The 25,662-nt window shown below is 37.9% G+C and overlaps 1 protein-coding gene across 3 annotated transcripts in view; it reads left to right on the forward strand.

Moving 5' to 3' along the window:
- PANK1 (pantothenate kinase 1) overlaps positions 1-24,236 on the forward strand; it is a 43,544-nt gene extending 19,308 nt beyond the window's left edge. For all 3 annotated transcript variants that reach the window (XM_053983584.1, XM_053983582.1, XM_053983583.1), the window contains 6 exons: positions 5,916-6,268; positions 14,875-15,128; positions 16,690-16,866; positions 17,265-17,388; positions 22,023-22,148; positions 22,760-24,236. In XM_053983584.1, the coding sequence (XP_053839559.1) occupies positions 5,916-6,268; positions 14,875-15,128; positions 16,690-16,866; positions 17,265-17,388; positions 22,023-22,148; positions 22,760-22,819 (1,094 nt within the window). In that variant the 3' untranslated portion in view covers positions 22,820-24,236. The remainder of the gene's footprint in view (positions 1-5,915; positions 6,269-14,874; positions 15,129-16,689; positions 16,867-17,264; positions 17,389-22,022; positions 22,149-22,759) is intronic.
- The last annotated feature ends 1,426 nt before the right edge of the window (positions 24,237-25,662 follow it).

Genomic DNA, 25,662 nt, shown 5'->3' on the forward strand with positions numbered 1-25,662 from the left:
TATTGCCCAAGATGAATGACAACTGAATCTTCAGGTGTAGAGTTCTAGTGAAATGAGGCTTTAATGAAAACAGCAGCTGAGGGAAGTGCTTTGTAGAACTATTTTTGGGCAATTTATTTGCTGATTAACATACATGAATGCTTGCTGATATGCTTTTTAATATATATGGTTTATTTTGTACAAGAAAAAGTTTGAAATTTAGTATTAGTCATACAGGAAATAATGACAGCACCATCTTAAAAAATTCATTACATTATTACTCAAAATGTCCTGGTACTGCATGCCTTTCCACTGCATCCTCCTCTAGTGAATACTACACAGTACCATTTTTACTGGTTTGTTTGGTGCTTTTAATCCTGACCTTTGCAGATGTTTGTTCTTTTCTTAAGGACAGATTGCAAAATGAAGTGCAGTTGCATGTGAGATCAGTATTGATTGCAGGGTTTGCTTTGTATGGAGGAGAAGTTAATGGGATAATTGGCATTTCCCAATATTTCAACAAATGAAACCTATCTTTCTGCAGCAATTATTCCTTTAAACCTTTATTTTCTTGATTGTTTTTACTTTCTGACAAAGTGGGGTAGAATTCTATGTTCACAAGTCTTTTTCCCCTCTCAGAAGGGAAGGTTCCCCATGAAATCAGTGTGCTTTGCTGATAAGCCTGCACTGAGAGAGGACTTGCCTGGTACAGCCTCTGCTGGGAATCCTGTCTTGGCTTCCTTTTTCCTTTATTTAACTAGATGGGTTGTCAGGGATATTAGGCTGGTGTCAGTTTTCTTTTTCAAATCAGTTTGTGGTAATATAACTACATTTGTGTCGATTGTCACACAGTTTTAACAAAAAGCTCTCTGCTTTTGGGTTTGAATTCTCTGTGGGGTTGGTTGTAACTTTTGGGTTTTGTCTGTTTGTTCTTCTGGTGAGGAGGAAGACATACAATATGGCCCTGCGACTGAAGATGAACTGGAAGGCTTCGCCTGATATGTGTGCATGATTTAGCTCTAGCTTCTTAAGGTTTGAGAAAACTTTAATTACTGAGCAGATATAATACATTTTTAAAGCTACATAGTCTAGTTTCATTCAAAGAAAAAAAAAATGCTTCCATTTTATTTTTTACAACTGTGTAAAACAGGAAGAAGTAGTTGAAAAATATGTGTAAGATATTACAGCTTTATTTTTTCAATAAAAAATCAGCTTTCAGAAGCTGTAAGAATACTATGCCATGTTATGTGTATGTTGTTTTGATTTTTTTTCCCCTTTTATGGTTTTTGGCTCCCTCATCTCTTCTGGACCCAATTAACACAGAAAGTTCCTAGATAATCAAAGTGTCAAGCATTGCAAATGAAATGTAAATGAAGTAATAGGATTTCAACATATGTGCGTTCAGAAAGAAAAGCAGATGAAACTGAGATAGTTCATCTGAGATACTTATGACTAAGATATCAGAGTATTGATACCACCATTCAAATTATTGATAAGAAAATTGAAATACTGTGTCTGTCTTTGAGGAAATACAGGTATTGTAAGGGAGATGTATAAGTTGAAACAGTTTTGGCAAAAGAAGAAACTGCTGCAAACTGGTCAGGAGTAAATCCAGGGCTCAGCTAGGGAGAAGAGTGTTCTAACCAGCAGGATTCAAGCACAATCTCTTTCTGAATCTTGAGGAGTAAAAAGATTCAGCTAACCTTATTGTGGTGGTTGTTTAAATGTATGGAAAGGATTACTCTTGGTTGTCTTCTTTAATGGGGGTAAATGTTACTTGATGACCCAGGAGTTCCCTCTCATTCTTGCTTCTCCTGAGCTCTTGTCTGTGAGAAGAATGTTGTTATTTGATATTTACTTTCCACATGCCCTAGTTATATTGTGTGTTAAGCAGAAGATTTTTAAAAATACAAGGTGTTGAAATCTGAATTTAATAATGCCTCGTAGGAATAGCCTGATACTCCAGAGTTAATGGAGAAACTAGGTAAAATGTATCATGGAATTTCTTGTGAGTGAACCTTTGCCCCAGATACACAGCTGTTGGTGTGCATCAGATTACCTACTTATGCAATGCTGTAGGTACCTTCTGTTTGCATTGTCACATGCTTCTGCAGCTAAATTTTGGACTAGTACAGATTTTTATCTCACAATTACAAACCACTAAGTAGTTGGCATAGTATAGTAACATAAAGAGAAATAATTTTTTTTTAATAGATAAGTAGAGTCTTTGATTTATGTTAGACTTTTAAGAACATGTGATGTGTCTTGATGCTTTCTGTATTGGTTCTGTGGGACCTAAAACTAGATTTTACAGTATTATTTTTGACTTATTTCCATGTAGTAATGCAGTAGAATAGTTCTGGTTTTGCCACAGTTATAGATTCAACTGATCCAATAGGTATATTGCATGCCTATTGAAAAGAGAGAAATCAGCTCATTAGCCTTATCAGACAAATTTAATTAAGTAGCATTTATTTTACATTGTGAGAACATTTCTGCAACATATCTGGTGTCTTTACTGCTCACAGTAAATCACAGTTTTGACTAACTGTGATCAGCCTGAGATGTGGATGGGATGGATTTTACTTTCCCCTCCTTGTTTTCCTGTCTTTTTGTAATTCAGGGACACTTATTCAGGGCATCAATGAAATGCTGGACTTCCAGTTTAAAGCAAACCAACAGAAAACCTCAAACACTGCTTCCTTCCACTCCCCTCCAAAAAAACCCTAAAAACCAACAATCAAAACCCCCCCCACAAACAAAAAAAAAAACCCTACCAAACAAAAAAAGAGCAACCTGCACAATTTTCTCCCCATTTTCTCTCAAGTCTCTGGAAAACTTATCTACACAAACACTTTTCTTTCATACCCCCTGGTTGTAGTACTGGGCAGCCACTGTTAATTTTGGTGACCTCTGAATCCTCTTACTCTGTATTCACAGAGGCAGCAAATGCTGGGAGCGCCTTCAGTCTGTGTGCACACTTCCATTAGCACCACGTCCAGTGGCACCAGGAAGGCTGAAGTGTATAGGTACCACCTGAGATGAATTATATATAGATACAAAAAAGAACTGATGGTGGGTCAGTGGTGCATTTTGATTTGGAACATACTGATAGTAACAAAAGATACAATGGATGTGTTTTAAAATAATCACTGGAATAGAGAAGTGTTTCTACTGTCACTCCAGTTGTGCAGAAGTTATATGAATTTCAATGTGACTTGTTAAAAACTTTGAGACTTACATTTTCCTAATTGGTCAACCAGTCAAGATGGTTGTTGAATTATTGCAAGTAATTCCAACAGAGAGCTGGTGTTAGAATTTGAAGAGAAAACGAAGCTGTTTTTCTGCATAACTGAAATATCTGGTTTTGTTTTCTGATTTTGGGCTCTTTATTTGTGCTGAAGAAAACTGCTGGTGTTCTAAAAGCAAAGTTCCTTTCTTTCTGCAGCAGTCCATTTGGCTCACAACAAAATGAAAGGAACTTAGATTCACAAAGAGAATAAACTAAAAAAAAAGTGTCCTGGTATTTCTGCTCACTTTATAAATGCAAACATTATGTGTGGCTATTTCAAGAATTATGCAGAGCTGAAGAAACTTCATGGTTATTTTCTACAGTATTTATTCTTTGTGAATTATTTGGTTATAACTCTTTAAAATGTTAAGATGTAAAATGAAATGTCTTGGCAGTCATTTATGAGTAACTCTCAGCTGTTAGTGCTTACTTTAACATTTTATTGCTGGGTTTGTGTTTGATAGGAGGATGGAACACTTCTTGCCTCTTTTAAAGATGAAATCTGCACTATGGCTTTCAAACAAATGTTGGTGCAGGTAGAGTGTAACAGGTTTTATGCCCTTAATGAAAAATAGTGGAGAATGGCTTATACTTAGCTACAGTATGGTTCTGTATTGCATAGTCCAACCATGCTGCTTTTAAAATTTAACTTCCTGCTTGCATAGTTAAGATACATCTGAGGAAGAGACTTACTGTTCCAGTGGGACAGGTATTTAAAGTTCTCAGTAGCTTTAATAAAGATTTGTGTAAATCACTAACGGGATTGGCAGCCTGAGCTCCATTGCAATGTTGTGCAGTGTGGATGAGACAGCTTTCACATAAATATTTACCTTGTACTTTCCCAGGTGTTTGAGTTGCAGGTTAGTCTATAACATATTTTTCTTCTTTAAAATAAAGCCTGTTTTAAACACACTTGTTTTGAATTCTTCCCATTTCAGGGAACTCTCATGTATCTGCACAGCATGGTGTATCTTCCCAAACCTCAAATTAGACTTAATTTCACTGTCTTTGTGCAGCTTGCATAGCATGGGAAAAAAATTAGACCTTACAACAGATTACAGCTACTTCATTGGAGTTTATGCATTATGCCTGCCTTGTCCGTGGGGAACTGGGAGGAGAAACTGATGATTCAATTACTTGGCATCCAGCAATGAAGTGAAATAACTGTTTTAAATGTCTGACATTTAAGGATTGGTTTGGGCAGGGAAAGCATATTAAAAATTGGAGAATTTAGACTTTCAAATTATTCAGCCAGCTGATGCTGAGACACTTGGGGTAAGAAAAAAAAGACTAAGCCTCTTTCAGCCTGAAGATGAGTAACTTAATTGTGATCTGTGATCACGTGAGGAAGGACAGTGTGATAAATACCTCCTATGCTTATTAAAATGTTTGCCCCAAGTTGTTTATTTCTAGTTTCACTGGCAGAAAAATCAGCTATGCATATGGTATTTATGGTTTCAAGTTTGTATCAACACTAAATTGAGATGCCCTAGTTGGTAGAATAATTTTTCTAGCAAGTCCGCCTGATTCTCCCTAAAAAGCAGGAAGGTGACTGTGTGACTGCTATTTTAGAAGTGTGTCTTAGATGTTAATCATATACTCAGTATTTTTAATTTAATTTTTATAAGACAGATTGCTAGCTCCCTCCATCTGCAGTGCCTGTGTATAGATCTTGTATTCTCAATTCTTACTGTTTCATTAACTTACCTGGCTTGCTATATAAAATGTACGTATATATATATATATATAAGTGGAACAGGTAAACCAGCTTGATTCAGTTACTGTCTTCTGCTGGATGTTCTCCATAGTAATTTTTTCCTGCTATTAACAAAACAAAGATTTTGGAGGACCGAGGCCAGCTGTGGCAAGCTGAGAAGCAAATAGTGGCATTTCATATATAATTATGTGATAGACTAACACATATACCAGCAAAGGGAGTCTACACTCAAAGGACGGGTCTGCCAGTGGTAAACACTGAACAATAAGCCCGCTCACTTTTGGCTACTATATACAAGTGTTGCAGTCCAACAGAGCTGCTGGTTCTGCTGGGTTGGAGTCTGGAGGCCTCCAGCATAATGGAGCTCTGTATTGCTGCTCTTCAGACACAGCCTTGTGACAGTGGAAATTCTGACTGAGCTTGGAAAGGCAGTCGTAGATGTTACACAGTGGGAATATGACTTGAGAAATCTTGTCCTCCTGTTTGTTGTTTCTTCTTCCTCCTCGTCCCCTTAATTCTTAGCAGAATTGGAGCCAATTGGGTGAAATACAATTTCATTTCATTTCTCACCCATTGGTGCCAGTTGGGTGAAATGCACTAAATGTGCTCTGTCAAGAGGTGGTGACTGAAGAATAAAATGATTTCTTGGGAAAAAAATGTTTTCATTTTATTAAAGCCTGCTTTTTCAGACAAGAATATTTTGAGATTTTGCTTATTCTTTTTCTTCACTGAGGCTTTATGAAGGCTTAACCTAGAGATGTGTTTAAAGCCTATGCGTTGGACGTAAGTGGCCCACAGTTCTCAGGAATAGATACTGCTACTGTGACTGCACTGAATTGTCATTCAGCAAATAGTTTAAGTGATTTCTCTACCCTGTATATTTATAGTAACATTCTCTTTTTTCCTCCCTAAACCCCTTGTTTTTAGCATTCCCATGGTTTGGAATGGATATCGGTGGAACGTTGGTTAAACTGGTCTACTTTGAACCAAAGGACATTACTGCAGAGGAGGAGCAGGAGGAGGTGGAAAACCTGAAAAGCATTAGGAAATACTTGACCTCCAATACAGCCTATGGTAAAACTGGCATTCGCGATGTCCACCTGGAACTGAAAAATTTGACTATGTGTGGACGCAAAGGAAACCTGCACTTCATCCGCTTTCCCAGCTGCGCCATGCACAGGTTCATACAGATGGGTAGTGAAAAGAACTTCTCCAGTTTGCACACTACACTCTGTGCCACGGGAGGTGGCGCTTACAAGTTTGAGGAAGACTTTAGAACGGTACGTGAACAGTTCACATGGGTTCTGTGGAGGTACTGTGGAAAAATACCGTGAGAGCCCGTCTGTTAAAACTTGCTGGGAAAATAACTTTTTTTTTAGTCCATCCTAACTGAATAGGAGCAACAGAATCAATTCACATTTGTTAATTGGTGACATTGCTGAGAACATGGAGCAGGGAGGGGAGGGTATTCTACTTGTTAGGTATTCTATTGAAGTATTGCTGTGCAGGATGTTTTTAGTAAATGTGGAGTTTTTTTAGACAATGGCTGCGATGATCAGATGCTTCATAATCATCTTAGGGTATGTTATGACAACCTAGAAGCCTAACACTATAGGTACTCTGGTTATCTGTTGGAAACCAGATATGAAACCGTACAGGCTGGAGATTTCATTCAGGTTCCCTTCCCTTTGTATTAACCTTCAAACAGACTGACGTGAAGAGTCTGGAAGACTCCTGGAGCATGGGGGGAGAGACAGTGTGTGGGAGCATACTATCAGTGGGCTTTTGATTTCAATTCTGTGAGCGTGCCATTTGAAGAAAGGCAATTCATGAGATGAGTAGGTCTCAGATCCCCAAGGATGTAAAAATAGTCTTTGTAGGGAACTCCAGAAGCTGGTGTAAATGTGAAGTTTTGCACTGAAGTACTCTTCAAAAATTGGTTGTGGTGCAGAAGCACGGAAGAGTTGTTGTACAAACCGTGTTGAAAAGAAAAAGCATTCAGGAGGCAGTTGTCTGTTGTGTATCCATCTGCATTGGGACATATCTTCATTTATTTTCTGTGAAAAAGAGACTAATTTGATTGTCCCAGAACAGTGTCACTAAGACTAATGTGAATGATTTACTTGTCTGGTGGGTCTGGCACTTCTGTCCCTGACTTCTGACCTGATCTTGAGGGAGAGGGATGGCTACTGGGTATGGCAGGTTACAGCTGCTTTTCTGTCTCTGCTTCAGTCCAGGGAGCTCTCATGCTGAATCACCAGCTGCTGCTGACTGCAGTCCTTGGCTCTGTGTGCTTCATTTTTAACTCCCAAGCATCCATTCCTCTGTACAAGAGGTTTTATTCTGTGTTAATATCCTTCTGTCATCAATATCCTCACATACCAGATGACCAGGATTCTAAGGGGGTTAAAGAATCCTGTAAGAGCTCAACATGAATTCAAATGTTAGGCTGTTGGGCAGTCACTTTCACTGAATATTAGACTGTTTTCATGTCCAAGGAAGGACTATCAAGTTTCTGAATTGGTGTAGTAGTCCACTACTAGTGCAAGATTTTGTGTTGTTTAGGCTGACTGCAAGTCCCTTACAAGTTAGAGTCTACTGATGATTTAGTCCTCAAAAACTTGTTTGCCTTGCATTGTGAAAGGATGTTGGCACCAGAGTAGGATGTGAGTTTTAGTTCTAGTCAGTGTGGCCTCAGCTGAGGTGTTTTTGAGAATCTTTTCTTATGTCCTGGGAATGATCCAGGCCATATTCTTTATTGACAATGAGAGGTCACTTCAGGACTTTCTGAAGAGGCTGAATATCCCCTTGGAATGGTCAGTCTCTCCAAAAATTCATTTTTCCTGCATCATGTAATAAAAGCTACCACTGCTTAGTAAGGAAGTTCATGTCCCTCGCTCCCACAGCTGTAGAACTGAACTGGAAGTTACCTGGTGGCTCTCACAGCTGAACATTTCTCTCTCTAGCTTTGGCCTTACAGGTTGTAAATATGCAATCCATGGCGAGGGATGAGTCTTGTCTCAGCTGCAGTGTAGTCAATATAGCAGGGGAAGCCATGGCTGGAGGAGTTGGGGCTGTTTTGCCAGCTATTGAACACAAATACGAGGTCACATAGCAAATGACTGGTTGACCTAGGCATGAAATTCCACACCTCAGCAGTGTTGTTAACATCCTGTGTGCTACAACATTTGTAGGTTGTTTAAGACAAACCCTATAAAGGCTGGCTGGGGAGTTTTCTAGCATAAAGCTATCAGTGAAGTACACTCCCACTAAAGTGAGTGCTTTGGACGCCTCTTACAGCTATCCAGTTCCATAGCTTCCTTTATAGCAAGTGTTTCTTGGCTCAAACTTTAATATCCTCAGAGAATTACAGAAGCAGACTATTATCCAACACATGGAAGTTTGCTTGCTTAATCTCTCTCAAAGGGCAGTGTCTTCTGGGTACTGGCACTTAAATTGTCACCCTTCATTAGCCATGGTAACAGCAGCTGGCTATCAGTGTGTTCTGCTGTGTATAAATTGGTACTGGACAACAGCTTCAGGACTGCTCTGTCAAAGCTCTGAAATATCTGTTTCAAGTATTTGGCTACTAATTCACCTCTAGAAGTAGAGAATATGTGCCAAGTCTAAATCTTGCTACTGCAGGATTCAGTTTTGTAAAATGCTTTATATGGAGGAGACTTTAATTTTTCCTGTTTGCTACTTAGAAGTAGTGTGGAAAAACTAAGGTATGTTTGTGAATGTTGTTATTTTCATTAAAAAATCTGTCTAAATGTTAGTAAATTCATTTGATCTAGCTAACTTGCTTTTATTCCGGCCCTTTATTTTCCTTTGTACATGCTTTTAAATCTTTTCACAGTATTTCTCAATGTGACTGTAAGATTGCATAGATTTCAGACAAAAGATCCAATACATTGCAAAACAACCTTCAAATCCCAAGGAAGGAGGCCTTCTAAGAGTATAGAAGCTTTTTCTTCTTAAAATAGAGAGGCAAATACCCTGTTGTTACTTGTCTCTGTTCCTCTGTCTGGTTCTGAATCCCTAAATGAGTTAAATGGGTTTGATCTAGACATCTCTGTTGCTTTTGTGTATTAAAAAATAACATACAATAACATACATATAGTCTGTTTACCTTAAGATTGTTTATTTTTCTATAAAAAGGCAACTAGATCTACAAAGCTACCTAGGTTTAACTATTTCACCTCCCTCGTATGATCTTCAGTGTTGGAGAGGTGGATACCTGAAAAGTCTCCATGGTCTGCTTGCTGATTGCTGGCAGTAAGTTGAATCTTTTGGCAGTCAGTAGCTTGGAAAATCATGTGACTCGCTCTGAAGATCTGAGTGCTTACCCTAGAAGTAGGAAAATTGACTCTATTCATTAAACTAGACCACAAAAATAATTTTACCAACCATATGGTTATACTTAATGTTCATTGAAGAGAGCAACAGTAAGTAATTCACCAAAAGGACTGTTTCCAGCCTAGGGGTTTTCTTCTTGCATTTTTGTTCTTTTTTTTGCTTCCTCTCTGAGGGAGAGGAATGGTCTTTATAGCTGGCAGTGTTTATTTTCAGGTAACAGTGGTGTTAAGGCATGGATGAATCTGCAGCCTAATTCTGATAATCCTTCCTCCTTTCCCCAGCTACGTACTGTCACTTCACATATTCTGTAAATGCTCAGATAACCACTTCTGTAAAAGCAAGGAGTACTTAGACTGACTTGCTTTGAGATGAATCTCTCTGTGCTCTGTGACTCCTCTATGATAGCACAGATATGTTACTTGCACAGAAGTTTGCTGTTAATGTAATGAGGAATAAATTTTTAAGCTGCCACTCAGTTTTGTAAAGCAACTCAATGTAAAGGATGGGCAGGATGAGGGGAGGTAGGACTATTCAGACTTTTGATTAAAACCTGCTCTATTATAAAATTGCTGTTGATTGCAATGGCTCAAAGGTGGGATCTCTGTATTCCTTTCCTGAACAGACACCTGCAGAACCTGATTTGTCTTAATAGAAATTTTACTGCTCTCTTCAGTGGGAGCAGCATCTGTGCTAAAAACACCCAATCACTTAATCAAGAACATTTGGGACAGGGGAAGAAGGAAATCTCTTACCAAGACAGACTCAAACTCAGGCCTTGACCTTCCTGTAAAGGAAAATGTTTTAAATTGAGCTTGGCTGTTGGATAGTGATTTTCTTGTGCCAGTTATTAGCTAATTCTAAGGCTTGACTTTGTGGTATAAGCCGGATGCCTGAGGATGACTTGTAGACTGTGTTCATCTTAAAACAAATAAACTCACTGTCCTGTGTTGTAGGATGAGTAAGCTGTGTAACTCTTTTGCAGTTAGTGTGAGACTCAAAAATCTTCTTGCTGAGGAGGCTGGAAGGAGCTGTTCAGGCTGTAGGGGCTGGGCTGCAGTTGAAAGAGGCATCCAGAGAACAGGTAATGTAACCTCTTCAGAGGGTATGGGGAGAAACAATGTGCACAATTGCACAATGTGCAATCTTCCCTGCCAAGAGAGAGGAGAGATCCTTAGGGCTTGCTTTGCAAGGGGGCAGAGCTCTGCACAGGATTCCTGATGAGTGCTTTTTTTGCCCAAAGCTGATATAGAGAGAATCTTCTGCCTCAGTGAATGTTGGACTTGCAGTTTATTTGCATTAGACTTTGTCTTGTTTGAATGTGAGTATTTATTTTCAGCTCCATATAGTGGCATGGTTGGGGTTTGAAATGAAGATAATCAAAATATAAAGAAAATAAAGTCTTTATGAAAGTGGAGGAGATAGAAGGAAAAGCTAGATTGTAAGCTATTTTAAGAAATAAAAACTGGAGCAATGCCCAGCAGACATAAAAGCTAGAGTGATATAGTAAATGAGACTGTTGTAATTGATAATTAAAGACTTGCAAGCTGTTATGTTTCTAACAGGTTTTTTTAACAGAAAAAAATCATATTTCCATTGAAAATCTAAGCAAAAAATGAACTTGCAACTGCATCTAGGTTCAGACTTTCCTGTACTCATCAGAATACAGTAAAAGTGGGTGAAATGTTTAATGAGCTGGAGCTTCATTGAAAATATGTCTGCACACCAATGGTGATACATTAGACTTCAACCCCAGAGCATGTATGTCATGGCTGCCCTCAGCTCACTTGTAGAGGCTGTTTTGTGTTTACCTTGCTGAAGTGGACGTATTTGCTCACCTCTAATAAGAAACAAATGGGACCCAAGTCTTTGACTTACTTGCTTCCATACTTGAAAGCACAGACAAGCTGGTATCATGGTTTGTTTTTTTTTTTCCTGCTTGATACATGAATACAGATAATTTTTTAAAAAATGTTATGCGCTCTATTTAAAAAACAAACACGGCAAACAACAAAGAAATCCAAATCTAAATTTCAGCAGGTAACATAATTTTCCAGCACTTCTTGCAAGAGTACCAGAGATGGTCTTTCATTCTTTTTGGAATAGCATCTGTACACAGTAGCAACAGACTTTTTGTATCCTTGAAATCTACTGTGTTTCAGGAGTTTGATGCTAAGGTCATAAGGGGAAATGTTGGCTATTTTCTCTTGGTGTGTTGCACCTGCTTGCAAGCATGGTTGAAGTCCTAAGTCACTCCTTTTATGGTCCTGGAGAGTTTCTTGAGGTCTAAAGTGTTTTGTTCTCTTTCCCAGTATTTAAAACGCAGTCTTAAAAAAAGGAGGAATAGCTACAGTCTAGCTATAATGCAGAAAAAATATTCTTTAAAAAAATGTACATGTGGTTACTCTGTAATCATAATAAATGTTCCCTCCAGGGTCCTGTATACTACTTTGTTCTGCAGTTGCTCTTCTCATAGCACAACCTTCTGACATAACCTCTAGAGAGGCACTGTGCTCAATATAGGTACAGGAGTGCAGAGTAGATAAGCTGACCATTTTGCTGTCTGCCTTCATGTTAGGAATTGTAAAGGGCTGGAAAATACCTGCAAATGGATTTTGTAAATGTCGTAGGAAAAACATCCTATTAAAATGTGCTTCTAGACACAGCTTCCATTTTTGTTATGCATATTTGCACATAAACTTTGGTACCTCTAAGGAGAAGAGGTTTGAACAGCTGGAAGTTGAGAGTGAGTAGAGTGTGGTAGGTAAGGTTATGGCAGCAGGAAGAAATATTTGCCTACTTGTAAATTAGTTACAGTGGTTACAGGTGCCTCTATTCTGCAGTGCAGTTTTGGTGCTTTGAGACATTGTGAGCAAATGCACAGTTGTGTAGGCAGGGAAAGGGACTGAATTGTGACCATGGCTCAATCGTGGCTTCTTGTACAACACTGGGTTACTACATCTCTTGAAACTTTGCCCTAATTTCTGTTTAGAAATAAGAACCAAAAGGTGGTTTGACATAGAATACTGATGCCTGTGTTGATTATTCCAAAAATCAAAACCAGACTGTTGCAATGACACAGGAAAATAGTTTTTCAGTCTGCTATGAATATCATACATAAAAGAAAGCAGTAATAGGACTTCTCTGCTTACAGTATATCAACTGTTAAATATAGCACAGAGCTATAAAAAGCAGAACAAATTTTAGTGTGTCTTTTATACATGGAGGGCTGGACCTAATAAAACCTCTATGTGTAGTGCTTGAGAAAGAACCGGATTTGTTTCTCTTGTTCCGTTCTTACGGAGTTGGTGAGGTGACTGGAGCGTTTGTAGAATCAATGGGTTTTGTCTGTGGTTTTGTACTGGTGTCAGAAGTGTTCTACTCTGATTTGTATTACTTGTTTGTGTCTTGCAAGGTCTCTGGCTAGTGCTTGCCTGTTTGTAAAAGTATAGCTTGGATCAGACAAAAGCAGCTTGTGGCTGGCATTTGGGTTACATTAGAATGGAGGTTTGGACAGTAGAGGCCATCAACCTGCTAATGGCTCGTCTGTACAACAGCTCCTGGTTCACAGCACATTTGTGCATGTATTAGATCGTGTTTGGTCATGCTGTGTCCAACTTACACACCCAGGTGAGGAAACTGACACTGTACAGCACACAGCCTAGGGAAAGATCATGGGTAGTACAGAATATTTCCTCGTGTCAAAGGTATGTGCAATGTTTGTTGAACTAAATAAATCCTGTAAGGAGTGATGACTTAGGGGACTCCATGCAATGTTCATTGTGATAAATAGTGCATGAAGGGTTTATTATGTTGATACCTTGCATCATACCTTGTCTTGGAGCTTTTCCTCTTGGTCTAATAGTTAGAAATTTATTAAATCCAAGATATTTGCAAAGTACCCTTAAGAATTTTCTAATACTTCTTGAAAAACTTTTTCTCACAAATTATGCTGATTCTTTGTATTTGCTAGCTAAATGGTTCAAGTCTTTTATGCTGCATTTCTCTAATTTTAATTAGTGTAGCAATGTGTTAACCAAAAAAAAAAAAAAAAAAGAGGGGATCGCAGAAGTTGCAGGAGGAAAGACAGAAACAAGAGGAAATGATTTCCACCTCTCTCGCTTGTCCTATGAGTAACTGAATCTATATTGAAGTCTTTGAGACTGCTGGTTTGGGGTCTTTTTGGTCTTATTTCTTTTCCCTGGTTAGGATTTGAGGAGTGGCAAGTAAAACAAAAGGACAGACCCAAAGAGTGGGATGGCTTTCACTTAGGGCAAGCTAGAGCTGTGTACAAGTAGAGCAAAGTCTTAACAGGGGAGATTTAAATAGCTTAAAAGAATGTAACCTATTGACCACGCCTGTTCCACAGAAATATCTTCCCTCTTTATAGTGACTTAATATAGCTTCCAGAATTAAAAATAGGACATAGTTACCCATGTATATCTTCTCTGTTAGCCATTTTTAAAACATCCTGCCATATGCAAATGCTGAAGAACCAGCTGTGAACTGTATAACTCCAATATATATACTCTTGCTTTTTTTTTTTTTTTTCTGCTAGAAAATAGAGTTAGGCATGACCTGCTTTGCATGCATGAGGATGAAAATGACCTCTGGATTTGGGTGGACAACTTCACAGGTTTTTTTTGCCCTCTCCTCTACCTAACAATGGAAAGGAGAGTTTCTACAGTTGATCAGTGTATCCTGTTTTGAGAAAGGGACGTTATTTCTAATTCTAGTGAATAGAATGCTATGGCAAGTAGACATGTCTGTTGAAGTACAGTCATGATGACCTGTGAGATCTCAGAGCAAATGTCTTTTGTCAGCTTTTGTTACTGGTCGTCTGTCTTCTCTTGAAGTTATATTCTGCTGGGGGCATGGGCCTGACAGACTTTTTGTTTGGATTTTTTATATGGTTTTTCACTAAACATAGGGGTTATGCCTCTCATTTTCATGTGGCATTTTAAACTGCTCATTGTAATTTAAAAATTAACCAGAATAACTAGTGATATGTACGAAAAAAAATCCACTGTATATTTAATGCATATTTACATAACATGAACATCTTGATTCTTCAATTGAAAATTTCATTAAATTGCTGGAAAATGTAGTTGGATGATGAGCTAAAGTACTTTGCATCCTGAGGAATGCTGCTGTGTAGGCATATGTCTGATACTGCAAAAAAGCTGCAGAACACAGCTCCTCTTGGGCTGGGAATGAGGGGGAAGACATTTATTACCTCAGAATAAGAAGGAGGAGAAATTCCTGCTTGCAGAGCCCAGCATGTCTCAAAGGCAAAGGAACTGGATGGCATTACTGTGTAGCAGCATGTCATTGTTTTGGGAGGTACCTGTTGTCAGGCAGATAGTGAATTTTTATTTCAGACTCCATGCTTAGATCTTTGTACTGCTTAAATAGCATAATGTGTTACTATTAAAGTGATCCAAGTGCTTCAGTGGAACCTTTTGTCCTTCTCAGTGTTGTATTATGCTAGGAAATGTGTGTGTCTTAATTTCTTGTTATTCTTTTACAGATGGCTGATCTACAGCTCTATAAACTGGATGAATTGGACTGTTTGATCCAGGGCCTCCTTTATGTTGATTCTGTTGGTTTCAATGGCCAACCAGAGTGCTATTATTTTGAAAATCCTACAGATCCTGAACAGTGCCAGAAAAAGCCTTACTGCCTTGATAATCCGTATCCTATGCTGCTCGTTAACATAGGCTCAGGGGTCAGCATCCTAGCTGTGTATTCTAAGGACAATTACAAAAGAGTTACAGGATCCAGGTAAATTTACTTTTGGTTTTTTAAATTGTTTTCTCCTTCACAACTGAACAGGTAGAATTAGAGAGTGTGATAAGTAGCTACAGCTCCAAATTGTGCATGTATTCCCATTTCTTTGAGAAGCCTACCAGTAGCAAGGCTGAAAATATCCTAGGATACCTTCAGAGAGAGAATCTATGTCAGGGAAATCATTGATCTGTTCAACTTTAGACCTGCCTTAGTCTCTTCTTATTAGTCTTATTATAATAGTCTCTTACCTATTTCCCATCTCTTGCTGTGAATTACCAAAATAAAACTGTCCCAGCAAATGAGTCTTCTCTCCCTTGCATTCTGTTTTTTGGTGCATGATACATATTAAAGTTTCTCCTGTATGCTGCACATGACGTGCTTCTGTATCTTCTATTGCCTTACCTAGGGCAGACCTTTGTCACAATGGTAGCCATGAGCTATTTCTCTGTCTGAATACAGATGGATACAAGTTCAGTGAGAGACACTGGATTTCTTGCAGTTGTTGATCTTTTTCAAGCACAGAGATTTTGGCATCTTTGGTAGACATGCTTCTAATCCTTTCCACTATGGAAGGAAAAACATGACTGCAGTGTGTTGTTGACTTGTTACAGGTGATGAAATCAATACTGTCTGTGGCTGGCATGCAGAGCTTTCTACTGTTCAAATATTGAGTATGCTACAGTTCTCTGAGATGTGTTCTGAAAAACCCAATAATCCAAGAACATGGACTAAATAGTGTTCCTATGTGACCTCCTGTGCTTTTTTCAGGAAGTGCAAGTGTGGTGTCTCACTGATCCCCTTGTTTTCAGTGGCTTCAGTCACTGTGACTACAGTCACTGCAAATAAGCTAACTTTGTCAGTGGCCAAGAAAAGAATGAGGAAGGATGTAGAGATTAGTAAGTTGAAGTTCATGTCTGTAAGACTGAAAAGTTCAAAGTAGAGCTTTAATGAGTTAGCAACATGTTATGCACAGTTAAATACTCCCTGCTAAATTTATGTAGTTGGTAAATATTGTACTTGAGCCTTTACAAAATATTCAAGTGAGTGCTCCTTGCTCAGAGTTCTTGCAGGGAAAGAACATTCAGGGCTGATGCTGGGCTTGCTTTGTAAAGAAGCCAACCAGACTCCTTCCTGCCATTGGCTGGGGGGACAAGATCTGTCTTGGCTGCCAGCCCTTACAGATTTACCTTTGTTCACTGTTCATTCTTTCCTCACTCATTTGAGTGCTCTGCTGGTTAATTATTCTTGTGCAGAAAACTTGTTCAAGTGCTACAAATAGCAAAGTGCTATCTGAGGTGTTGGATTGGACCTTATTCTTAGGTAACCCTTTAGTATAATTTTTGCTATTCAGGGATTAAAGACTCAAGTCTAGTTCGGTTAAAACCACACTTGTGTTAAATAGGAGCTCAGCACAGAGTGCCTGTGTTTGCTCCTCTGCGGGAGGAGTTGTGAGATACAATTGGCACCTGTGTACAGCACGTTGTAAATGGCACTCTGAAGGGTTGTGGTGAAAGCTGGTTCAAGCTGCTGGGCTGAAGGGACTGTGCTTTTGCAGCCTTGGAGGAGGAACATTCCTGGGCCTGTGCTGTTTGCTCACTGGCTGCGAGACGTTTGAAGAAGCGCTGGAAATGGCAGCGAAAGGAGACAGCACCAATGTGGATAAGCTGGTGAAGGATATTTATGGAGGAGACTACGAGCGCTTTGGCCTTCAAGGATCTGCGGTAGCGTCCAGGTGCGTGTTAATTGAGCTGTTTGTAAGCAGTCCCTTGGGAGACTTCCTGTGCATGCTAAACTGAGTGCATAATCCCTGGACTATGCACTGTGTCCATGTGGAAATGTCACTCCGTGTGTCATGGGGTTTGTCCTTAGCTCTCTCACCTACTTCTTGCTTTTTTTTTTAAACAGGTGTAAGTAATGCCTGATACAGTTTGCTTCCATTTAAATTACAGTTATCTTGGAAGTGTCCTTACTCATGGTTCTGCCTTTCTAATGAGATCCCTTTTCACATTTCAAATCTGTCACAAATGAATGGTTATCAAATCCAAGCAAAGCTTGCTAAATGAGGAAACTTTAAGGGCTTTTATCATTCCTCAATATCTCATGTTAAAAGATATGATCTTCCTCACACAGCTTTGGTCATATGATGAGTAAAGAAAAGAGAGATTCCATCAGTAAAGAGGACTTGGCCAGAGCTACTTTGGTCACCATCACCAACAACATAGGTTCTATTGCTCGCATGTGTGCATTGAATGAGGTAAGTTATTTACCAGGAGCTTAAAACCTCTAAAAACAACATAGTGAGATTATCAGGATGCAAAAATGCAAATTGCTGACATGGTAGGCGTGTCACTAGCCTTGGTAAATATGCATATATTTAATGTCATGTCATAACTCTTGTGGCTTGTTATATGTATGCTTTGATGCAAAGTGTAAGGCTGTTCAAGCTTCAAAGCTAGGGAAGAGGGGAGAAAAATTGTTTGTAAAGATCTCTTTGAGGCATTGAGTTTCATCTTGGAGTGTTCACTTGTTCTCAAGCTGTAATACATAGATATTAACATGTTTTTAATGCTAATTATTACTCTGTTACTTTGTGATTTACAGGTTTTACTATAGCATGATAGTATCCAAAATTAATTCTATTTTGTTTGGATTGTTTTCATAGCAGGATGGGTTCAAATTGTGTATTGTGTTAAATGTTTGGATACATGCAAGTTCCATTGCATTGTGTCAGAAGAAAAATGTAGTTCATTTTCCTGCCTGAGACGCCTATCAGACGCTTATTACATTCTTTTCATTAGGCATGATAAATAGGGATGGATTGTTCCATCCATACACTACAGCTTCCAGCAGTTAAAAAAACCCAAAACCAAACACAAACCCCACCACAAACCCAAACATTCAGGCCCTTGCTTTTATCTGCAGATTTCATCCTTTACCATTATGTGGTAACTAATACCTTTCATCTGCTCTGAGCAGATAATGAATTTATATAATTTTTTAATACATAATGTTTTAGCTGCACAGCATTCTGTTGGTAGAAAAAAAAATGCTGCTGCTTTTATATTTTTAATCAACAACACAGACACAGAATCAGGAAAATTGAACAAAACAAGCCCAAGGAAATCACCACACTGCCATCTGATCACTTTATTGGGTCCCATCTAGCTTATGGCTTTATCAGAAATAGTAAATACTTAATCACTAGTGCTTTTTGTGGATGTGGGTTTTGATTTGATTTTTAATCAACTTTTGCTACTTCTTCCTCTTGGTCTTTCCAAGACAAAAGGTCCTAATACTTAGTCTCCTTACCTAAAAAAAGACAAGATGCCCTTTTATGCTTGTCTTTTTAATCTTTTTATGGTTGTAATGTTAAGATTGAATTATCAGGTCTTCATATGATATTCAGAGTGTCATTCCTCAATGAATTTATGTGATGACATATGGATAGATTTTGTGTTCAGAGCTCCTTTGCTAATAAGTTCATATGTGAACATGGAACTAATTTCTAAGAAATCATCAACAGTCCCTCCATGGTATCACCTTAAAAGTGGCTAATTTGGAGCCTATCATTGTGTCTGCATAATCAATTGTCTTTGTCTTTCCTCTTCTCAGTTGTGTCATTTCACTTCTTTAATTTGAACTTCATCTGCCATCTTTTCCTCAGTCATGGGATCTAAGTCTCTTCAGCACTGCTATGCTGTTCATTTTTTATTTTCTTTTGACTTTATATGCCATTATTATGTTTTTTGCTCATATTCCTCTCTGGAGGACCTGATCAGCAGAAGTTGTAGTGTATGCCCCTATCAAATGCCACTGATAACCTTCCTTCATTGTGAAAAGTGGCTACAGACTTATATATTTTTCTTTTTTGGCAATTTGACTCTTTCAGTCAGGATGATTCTCTTTCGGTGTTCTCTTTGCTTTCAGCTTCTTTACAGTGTTGCCTTGTGGCATGGAGTTCAAGCAGCATTGTACAGGGCTATCAAAGCATGGAGAGTTGCAGCAGGGAGCCACAGAGGAGGAGACAGGCTGCTAACCAAACTAATGCTTCTGAGTCACTCTGAAAAAGTTCTTGACATCTTTGTTCTGGGGGCAGGTCTCTTAAAAACTGATATGATCCATAGAATTTGGTGGAGGAATATGAATTGATGTGTTAAATATTCTTCATTTCACAGTGTCAAAGCAGAATTTCTCCAACACCTGAAGTAAATGATTTTGTAATTTTAGAGAATGAAAACTTCACTTAGTTGCTTTACATACTGTTAAAAAGAAAAACATGCAGTATCATTTCAAGTAAGCTAATCTTCAGATAGCTTGCTCTTGGGAGAAAAAAAAAAAACTAATGCTATCACTCTGCTAAACAATCTAGACACCTAAATTGCCTTTGGGAGACATGCTCTGACTTACAGCAAGCCTGATGAATCAAATCCTCAAATAAGAGCTAAATAAACAATTGAATATGAATTTTTTTGTGGAGCTTGTATGTATTAGATTAGGGTTATGGTAAAGCTCACTTTCAGGTTGACAGAATCAATTTATGCCCTGAAGCATGACTTTTGATAAGTCTTTCCCAATGATTGCAGCTTTAATATTGTGTTGAAAATGACTTGCATATGTGCAGGGAAAAAATAAGGCTGGGGAATAAATGAAATATTCTGTCTGCAGAACTTCAAAGCAAATTTGCTTGCACAAAGTTGGCAGTGGGGTAGAAAAATTCCATAGTCTGGAACCATTTGGCCAAAAACCCTTTGAAATGGCCTGTCCTAGGCACAGCAGAACTGCATAAAGGAAACTGATTTCCTGCTTTATACTTTTCTTACTCGCAGAACATGTAAGTTTGCATCTGAACAAGCTGCCTTGCAAAAATATGTGCAGGTTTTTTATTGTGTTATTGATATAGATTTCCCTATTCAATTCAAATACTGTGAATATGCTGCAATAAAGCTATACTATAGCTTTCTGCTGCAGGGTAGTTGAATAGTTTAACAAGACCCCACAGAGTGAAAGAGTGCATGTCTTTTCCAGGATGCTGTAATTTCATTAGCTTCAATAAGTATGTCACCACCATCTCTTCAGCAGTTTAAGATTTCTGCTTTGAAAGTTTCAGCAGTGAACAATTTAAAAGTATAAATTGACAAGACTCCCTTAAGAGTAGCATTTCAGCTTCTGAAAAATGCTAAACTTGTTTTTAGTTCAGATCAGAAATTTAGGAAAGTTTCCATTAATACATTTTTTCACCTTCAGAGAGTTTTTCTTCCTTGAGAGTCAACTCAAGGAATGTTTGAAACAAAATTGAAATTTGCATGCTGGTTTACACTGTTATTCTAATAGATACGACTAGTACTTTTAGATTCAAAATTTGCAGTAATTTTAATACTCTGTGTTAGTTATTGCTTCTGGTAACAGTAGCTTTGTTTTTATATTCAGAAAAAATCATATGCATGTGAAATTGAAATGTAGATTCTAAACAGTTTTATGCTATGGCATTACAGGAAATTAATTAGTTGCACATTTGTCCCTCCTTTGTCTGAAGTTGCTTCAGAGACAAAACTGTCTTATCCAAGGATGCAGGGTGCTCTTGGCCATGTTCCATAGCAGCATTTTGAAATTTCAGAAGTTCTTATTTTCATTCATAAATTGCTGAGTATGAATGCATGCTGATGTGACTGCAGAGCCTGAAGAGCTAGATGGCTGAAGGGAAATGGTTTCAGTGAAGTTTGCTGCTGTGTTTGTCGGAGGGCAGTCAGGGCTGTCCCTCGCTCTGTCGGCGCAGGCCGGTGAATGAGTTCTGCTCTCTGGGATGGGCTCTCTCCAGCACTGGCTACTCCAGTGAGGATGTCCCCTGGGCTGTGACACAGACACGGCCCTGGACATGGCACGGCTGTAGCACAGGAATTGCTGCAGAGCCAAGTGTTGGGCTTTATGGAGCTGGATCAAAGTAGAGAATTGCTAATTCTAGCCCCTGTGCAGCCTTTCTGGCAAACTTCTGCAGAAGATACATTCCTAGGGCTCTTCAGGACTCCTGTAAAAGCTTTTATTCCAGCATGTGGCCTCCCACTGAATCTTCTAGACTAGTTCTAGTGTCTGGTGAGCATCATCTGGTACACCAATGCAAAATGCAAGTGCAATTTAGTGTGAAACAGGCAGAACTGGGCTTGGTTAAATAGTTAGGGGCATTGTTTAAACACCACACAGAACCACTGCTTACTGCAGTGATGTATATACAAGTAAGGATGGTCTGTGGCTTTCTCATTGGCAGCCTAGTGCTGATGGTTGAAAGAATCTTAATTTCCTGTGACAACTGAGTTCAAATGAGCTTTGAAACAAAGGAATGCCATACATATCAAGTATTATTATGTTGGCCTCATTTCACTTGCTTTTTGAAAATGGAGTCACAGTCCTGATAATAGATAATGAAAGATGCTCCTTCTCATCTCTAATGTAATCCTTGTCAGATACCCTTCAGAGGTTCTCCATCTGGATTTAATAATCATAGTGATCTTTGGAAAGTTGCGTCATTTAACATGCAAGGGGGGAAAGATGTCTTCAGTGCAGCCATATACAATTAAAAATACCAAAAGACACCTACTCTGAGTCATGTTGGGAAGGTTGTGACACTTATTCAATATTTTAAACAAATACTGATTATCTACGATAATAGTCTCTCACTTTCTTTGAAATAAAACTCTGCACCTCCCTGCTCTTGCAATGTCTCTTACTTAGCAGTCACTAACTGCAATATTTTTTGACTTTTCAGTTTGAAGTATTTAAATGTAACCTAAAATTCCCATTTAGCATTGTAGTAGAGGCAGAGGTACATGCTAAATGAGGCAAATAATGTAGCTGAATATAATTTTTCTGGTATGTTTTTCAAATTCAATTTTACAGAATATCGATAAGGTGGTGTTTGTTGGCAACTTTCTCAGAATTAATATGATTTCTATGAAGGTGCTAGCATATGCTATGGATTATTGGTCCAAGGGACAGCTAAAAGCTCTGTTTTTGGAACATGAGGTAAGGAAATATGTGTTGAACTTGTATTTGTAAGTACAAAATTCTTGTAGTTCTTTTTGGTGAACTTGGGAGAAATGCCATTGTTTTGAATTGAATGCACAAGCTAATTTCTGCATAAATGTTATTTAGTTTACAAATTCATTTGAAAACTCTACTTGTTAACTCCTTGGTTTTATCACTAATCTCGTGATATGTGTTGTTAACATTGCCCATTTCTTGTGTTTGCTTTCTGACCCTGATAGCAGCAATGTTCATTTGTGTGGGCTGGTATAGGAGAAACTCAAGTATAATTCATTTTTGCAAGCATAATTTTGAGGTGACTACCAGATGAACAGGTCCATAATGGAAACTGCTCTGCCTCAGTACAGCATCAGTATTATGGTTTTGTAATCTATTTTTTTTTATAATTTTGGAGAACTAAGTAAGACTTTTTCCAGTATCAGGCCCTTCTACCTAAGGATGATTTTACTAAATTATATTTTAGAGAGAGCAAATATTTGGCAGGGCTGACATTCTTTTAGTTGCCTTAACAGAACTGAAAACTTTGTGTTCATGTTATGTCTTATTTTGGAATTTGATTGGTTTTGGTTTTCTTTTGCCTTTGTTCAAAGGGTTATTTTGGAGCTGTTGGGGCTCTTCTAGAAATGCTTAAAATGACAGATGATCAGTGATGAACCTGTCTGAAGAGATTCCTACTGCAGATGCTGCTGGGTAAGAGTGAAAGCCACTACAAGGATGGAAATGAAGCCATTATGGTAGTTCTACCTGCTGGATTTGTAAATAATTTAAAATCCTTTTAGCTGATCTTTAATTTCTGGGTTTTGACCTTATACTTCAGAATTCATACTGGGAATTACGAGATTTTTTTTCTGTACACTGTATTTTATAGGGGGAAAATGTGCAAAGTGGCCAAACATACAGATTTTATGGATTTATTTTAAAAAATGGATACTGTTTAATGTAGGACCTGTGATATGAGGCATCTGCTTTTCTTCTGGGGTTTACTGATTCGTGTGGTAATTTTAACTTCATTTAGTAATCACTCTAGGAGATTTTTTTAATCTTATTTTCATGACGTTTCATGATTTGTTCTTGGTTTCAAATGAAACTACAAAGCTGATGCATTTTACTGTGAAAACTAGTCATTGATTTTCTTGCCTTTCCTTTCCTCATTAGATGAGATACTTTAACATCTCTCTGCCTACCCCCCCCCCAAAAAAAATTTTGCAAATCATTCTGTGGCTAAATGCATTTCTTCAAAGGACTGTGAGGAAGCTTCGTAATAGCAGGGGGTTTAAGATTGTAATTTTTTGGTGGTTATGAATTACAACAGGATGATACTGCCAACTGGTTCTGCAGGGCTGATTCTTCTTTATAATAAAAAATTCTAAAGAGGTTGTGAACTAAAATTTTAATTATTTAGTTGACACTAGAATGAGAATCTGTTTCTGAATAAAACCTCTGATCAACATGAAGAGTTCTATAGTAAAGATGTTATTCACACTTGGTATTAGATGGGAAAGGGAGATTATCTTCAGTTATTTTTCTGTAGTCTGCAAGTTTTAACTTGTTCTTAATTGAAAACAACTGATAACAGCATTTTTAAAAGCCTAATTACTAAAATTAGAAAAATACTCACTAAAGTATTTTCTGCTTTTAAACCAGTGTTAACTTCCTCTCCAGGACACTAAAATTTGAGTGTTTATTCCAAGACAGTATTTTCCACCTTTTCGGACTTGTGAACCCCTCTAGATTTGTTTGCCCAAGTTGAATTGAGTTGCCCTTTGAAATCCATGTACTTAGGTTGCTGCAGAGCTTGTATAAACTTGGTCTCCTCAGATACCTTGAGGGCTCACAAATGAGAGGCTGAAAAACAGTTCATAAATTATTTTGTCCTTGCAGTATAATGTAAATGACTCCTCAGAGGGACAGTATAAAATTCAGTATATTTTTGGAAGGGGGTATATTTCACTTTTTTAAGTCATTAACTTACATATCTCCCAAATGTTGAAAGATGGTAATATTAACTGAAGTGTTAACTTGTGTGATGGAAATAAAGACCACTACTGTTTTGACAGTTTTAATGTATCTGTGGAATTCATTTCTTGAAAGTAATGACATGACATACATAGCACTTTTTTGTGACATACATGGCTGTTTATTTCTATGATAATGGTTTGGTTCTTTACATGTTTTTACTCTTCATAACAAAGCTTTATTCTTTGAAGCCTTTTGCCTGCTTCAAGTTGACTTTAAAGGGCTGTAAACAAAAATAGGAGATAATACTAGCATGTTGATGTTGATATTTTCTGTAATATTGAGTTTGAGATAAGTGCAGATGGTTCTGCTCAGTGCCTCTATTTTTTTTTAATAAAGAAAAGAAAACTTTTATCAAGGTTATTGGCTAAGTTTTGCCTGTGAATAAAGATTCATTTGTACACTGTTTTGGTTTTCTAAGGAAAATTTCAGAATGTTAAGAGGTAGCTGTGTTTCTTATGATAACCAGTAGAGGGAAGCACGACTTCAGCCATGGAACTGCTGGTTTCAGAGAAAGATCTGTCTTTCTCTCCATTGCCTGTTTCTGAAGGGAATTTGACATGGGAATGTCTGTCACTTAGGTGTCTTTGCATTCTTCACATTTGGAATTGTGAAGGAAGACTATAATGATAAGTAAACAAAGATGAAAAACCTGCTGTTCTTTTAAGATTAAAGTCCTCTCCTTCTCAAAAAAAAAAACAAAAAAACAAACAAACAAAAAAAAAACCCCAAACAAAAAACAAAACAAAAAAAAAAACAAAAAACAACAACAACAAAAAAAAAAAAAAAAAAAAACAAAAACAAAAACAACAACAAAAAAAACCCCACCAAAAATCCACACATATTGAAAAAATCCTAGCAAGCCATTCAGAGAAATATATAAGGGCTTTAAATGCACAAATTGAGGCTGTGTGGTTGAAGAAGAAAAGCACAGTCATGGTAGCCCTGAAGTTAGCTCTGAGATTCTAGGGACTGTCAGGTAAGTTGATCAGAGTTCTAAGAAAAACACAAAATAGAACTTTACCTTAAAAATGATGATTTCAAATTTAAAGAGTTTAATAGGTGAATTTCTGTAGTTAAAGAATGAGAAAAAGTACTCTGAATTGTACATTACATAAATGAGTATGCCTGATTGGGAAAAATATTAGCAGACCTTAACTAGGATAGAGAGCTGTGGAAAGTCACAAAGTAGAAAAAAATAGAGGAAATTAACACTGTATGTTCAATTCTTCCCTTCCTGAGGGAGAAAAGCCTAATTTCTTTGTTGCCTTGAAATCCACAGTTGACTACTTTTTCCTGTTTCCCCATCAGTACCATCATATGAATCTGCTAGTACTGTAACTTGCTGCTTTACCTTCAGACTTTGCCTGCCTCAACTAATCCCAGCTCTTGGTTTCCTCCTTCATGTCCCCCTTCTGTAATTAAGGTATTGGATAAATGTCAGTGTGGTTGACTTCTGGCACTGTTATAATATTTT

This window comes from Vidua macroura, chromosome 8, assembly GCF_024509145.1.
Source record: "Vidua macroura isolate BioBank_ID:100142 chromosome 8, ASM2450914v1, whole genome shotgun sequence".
Taxonomy (NCBI): Eukaryota; Metazoa; Chordata; class Aves; order Passeriformes; family Viduidae; genus Vidua; species Vidua macroura.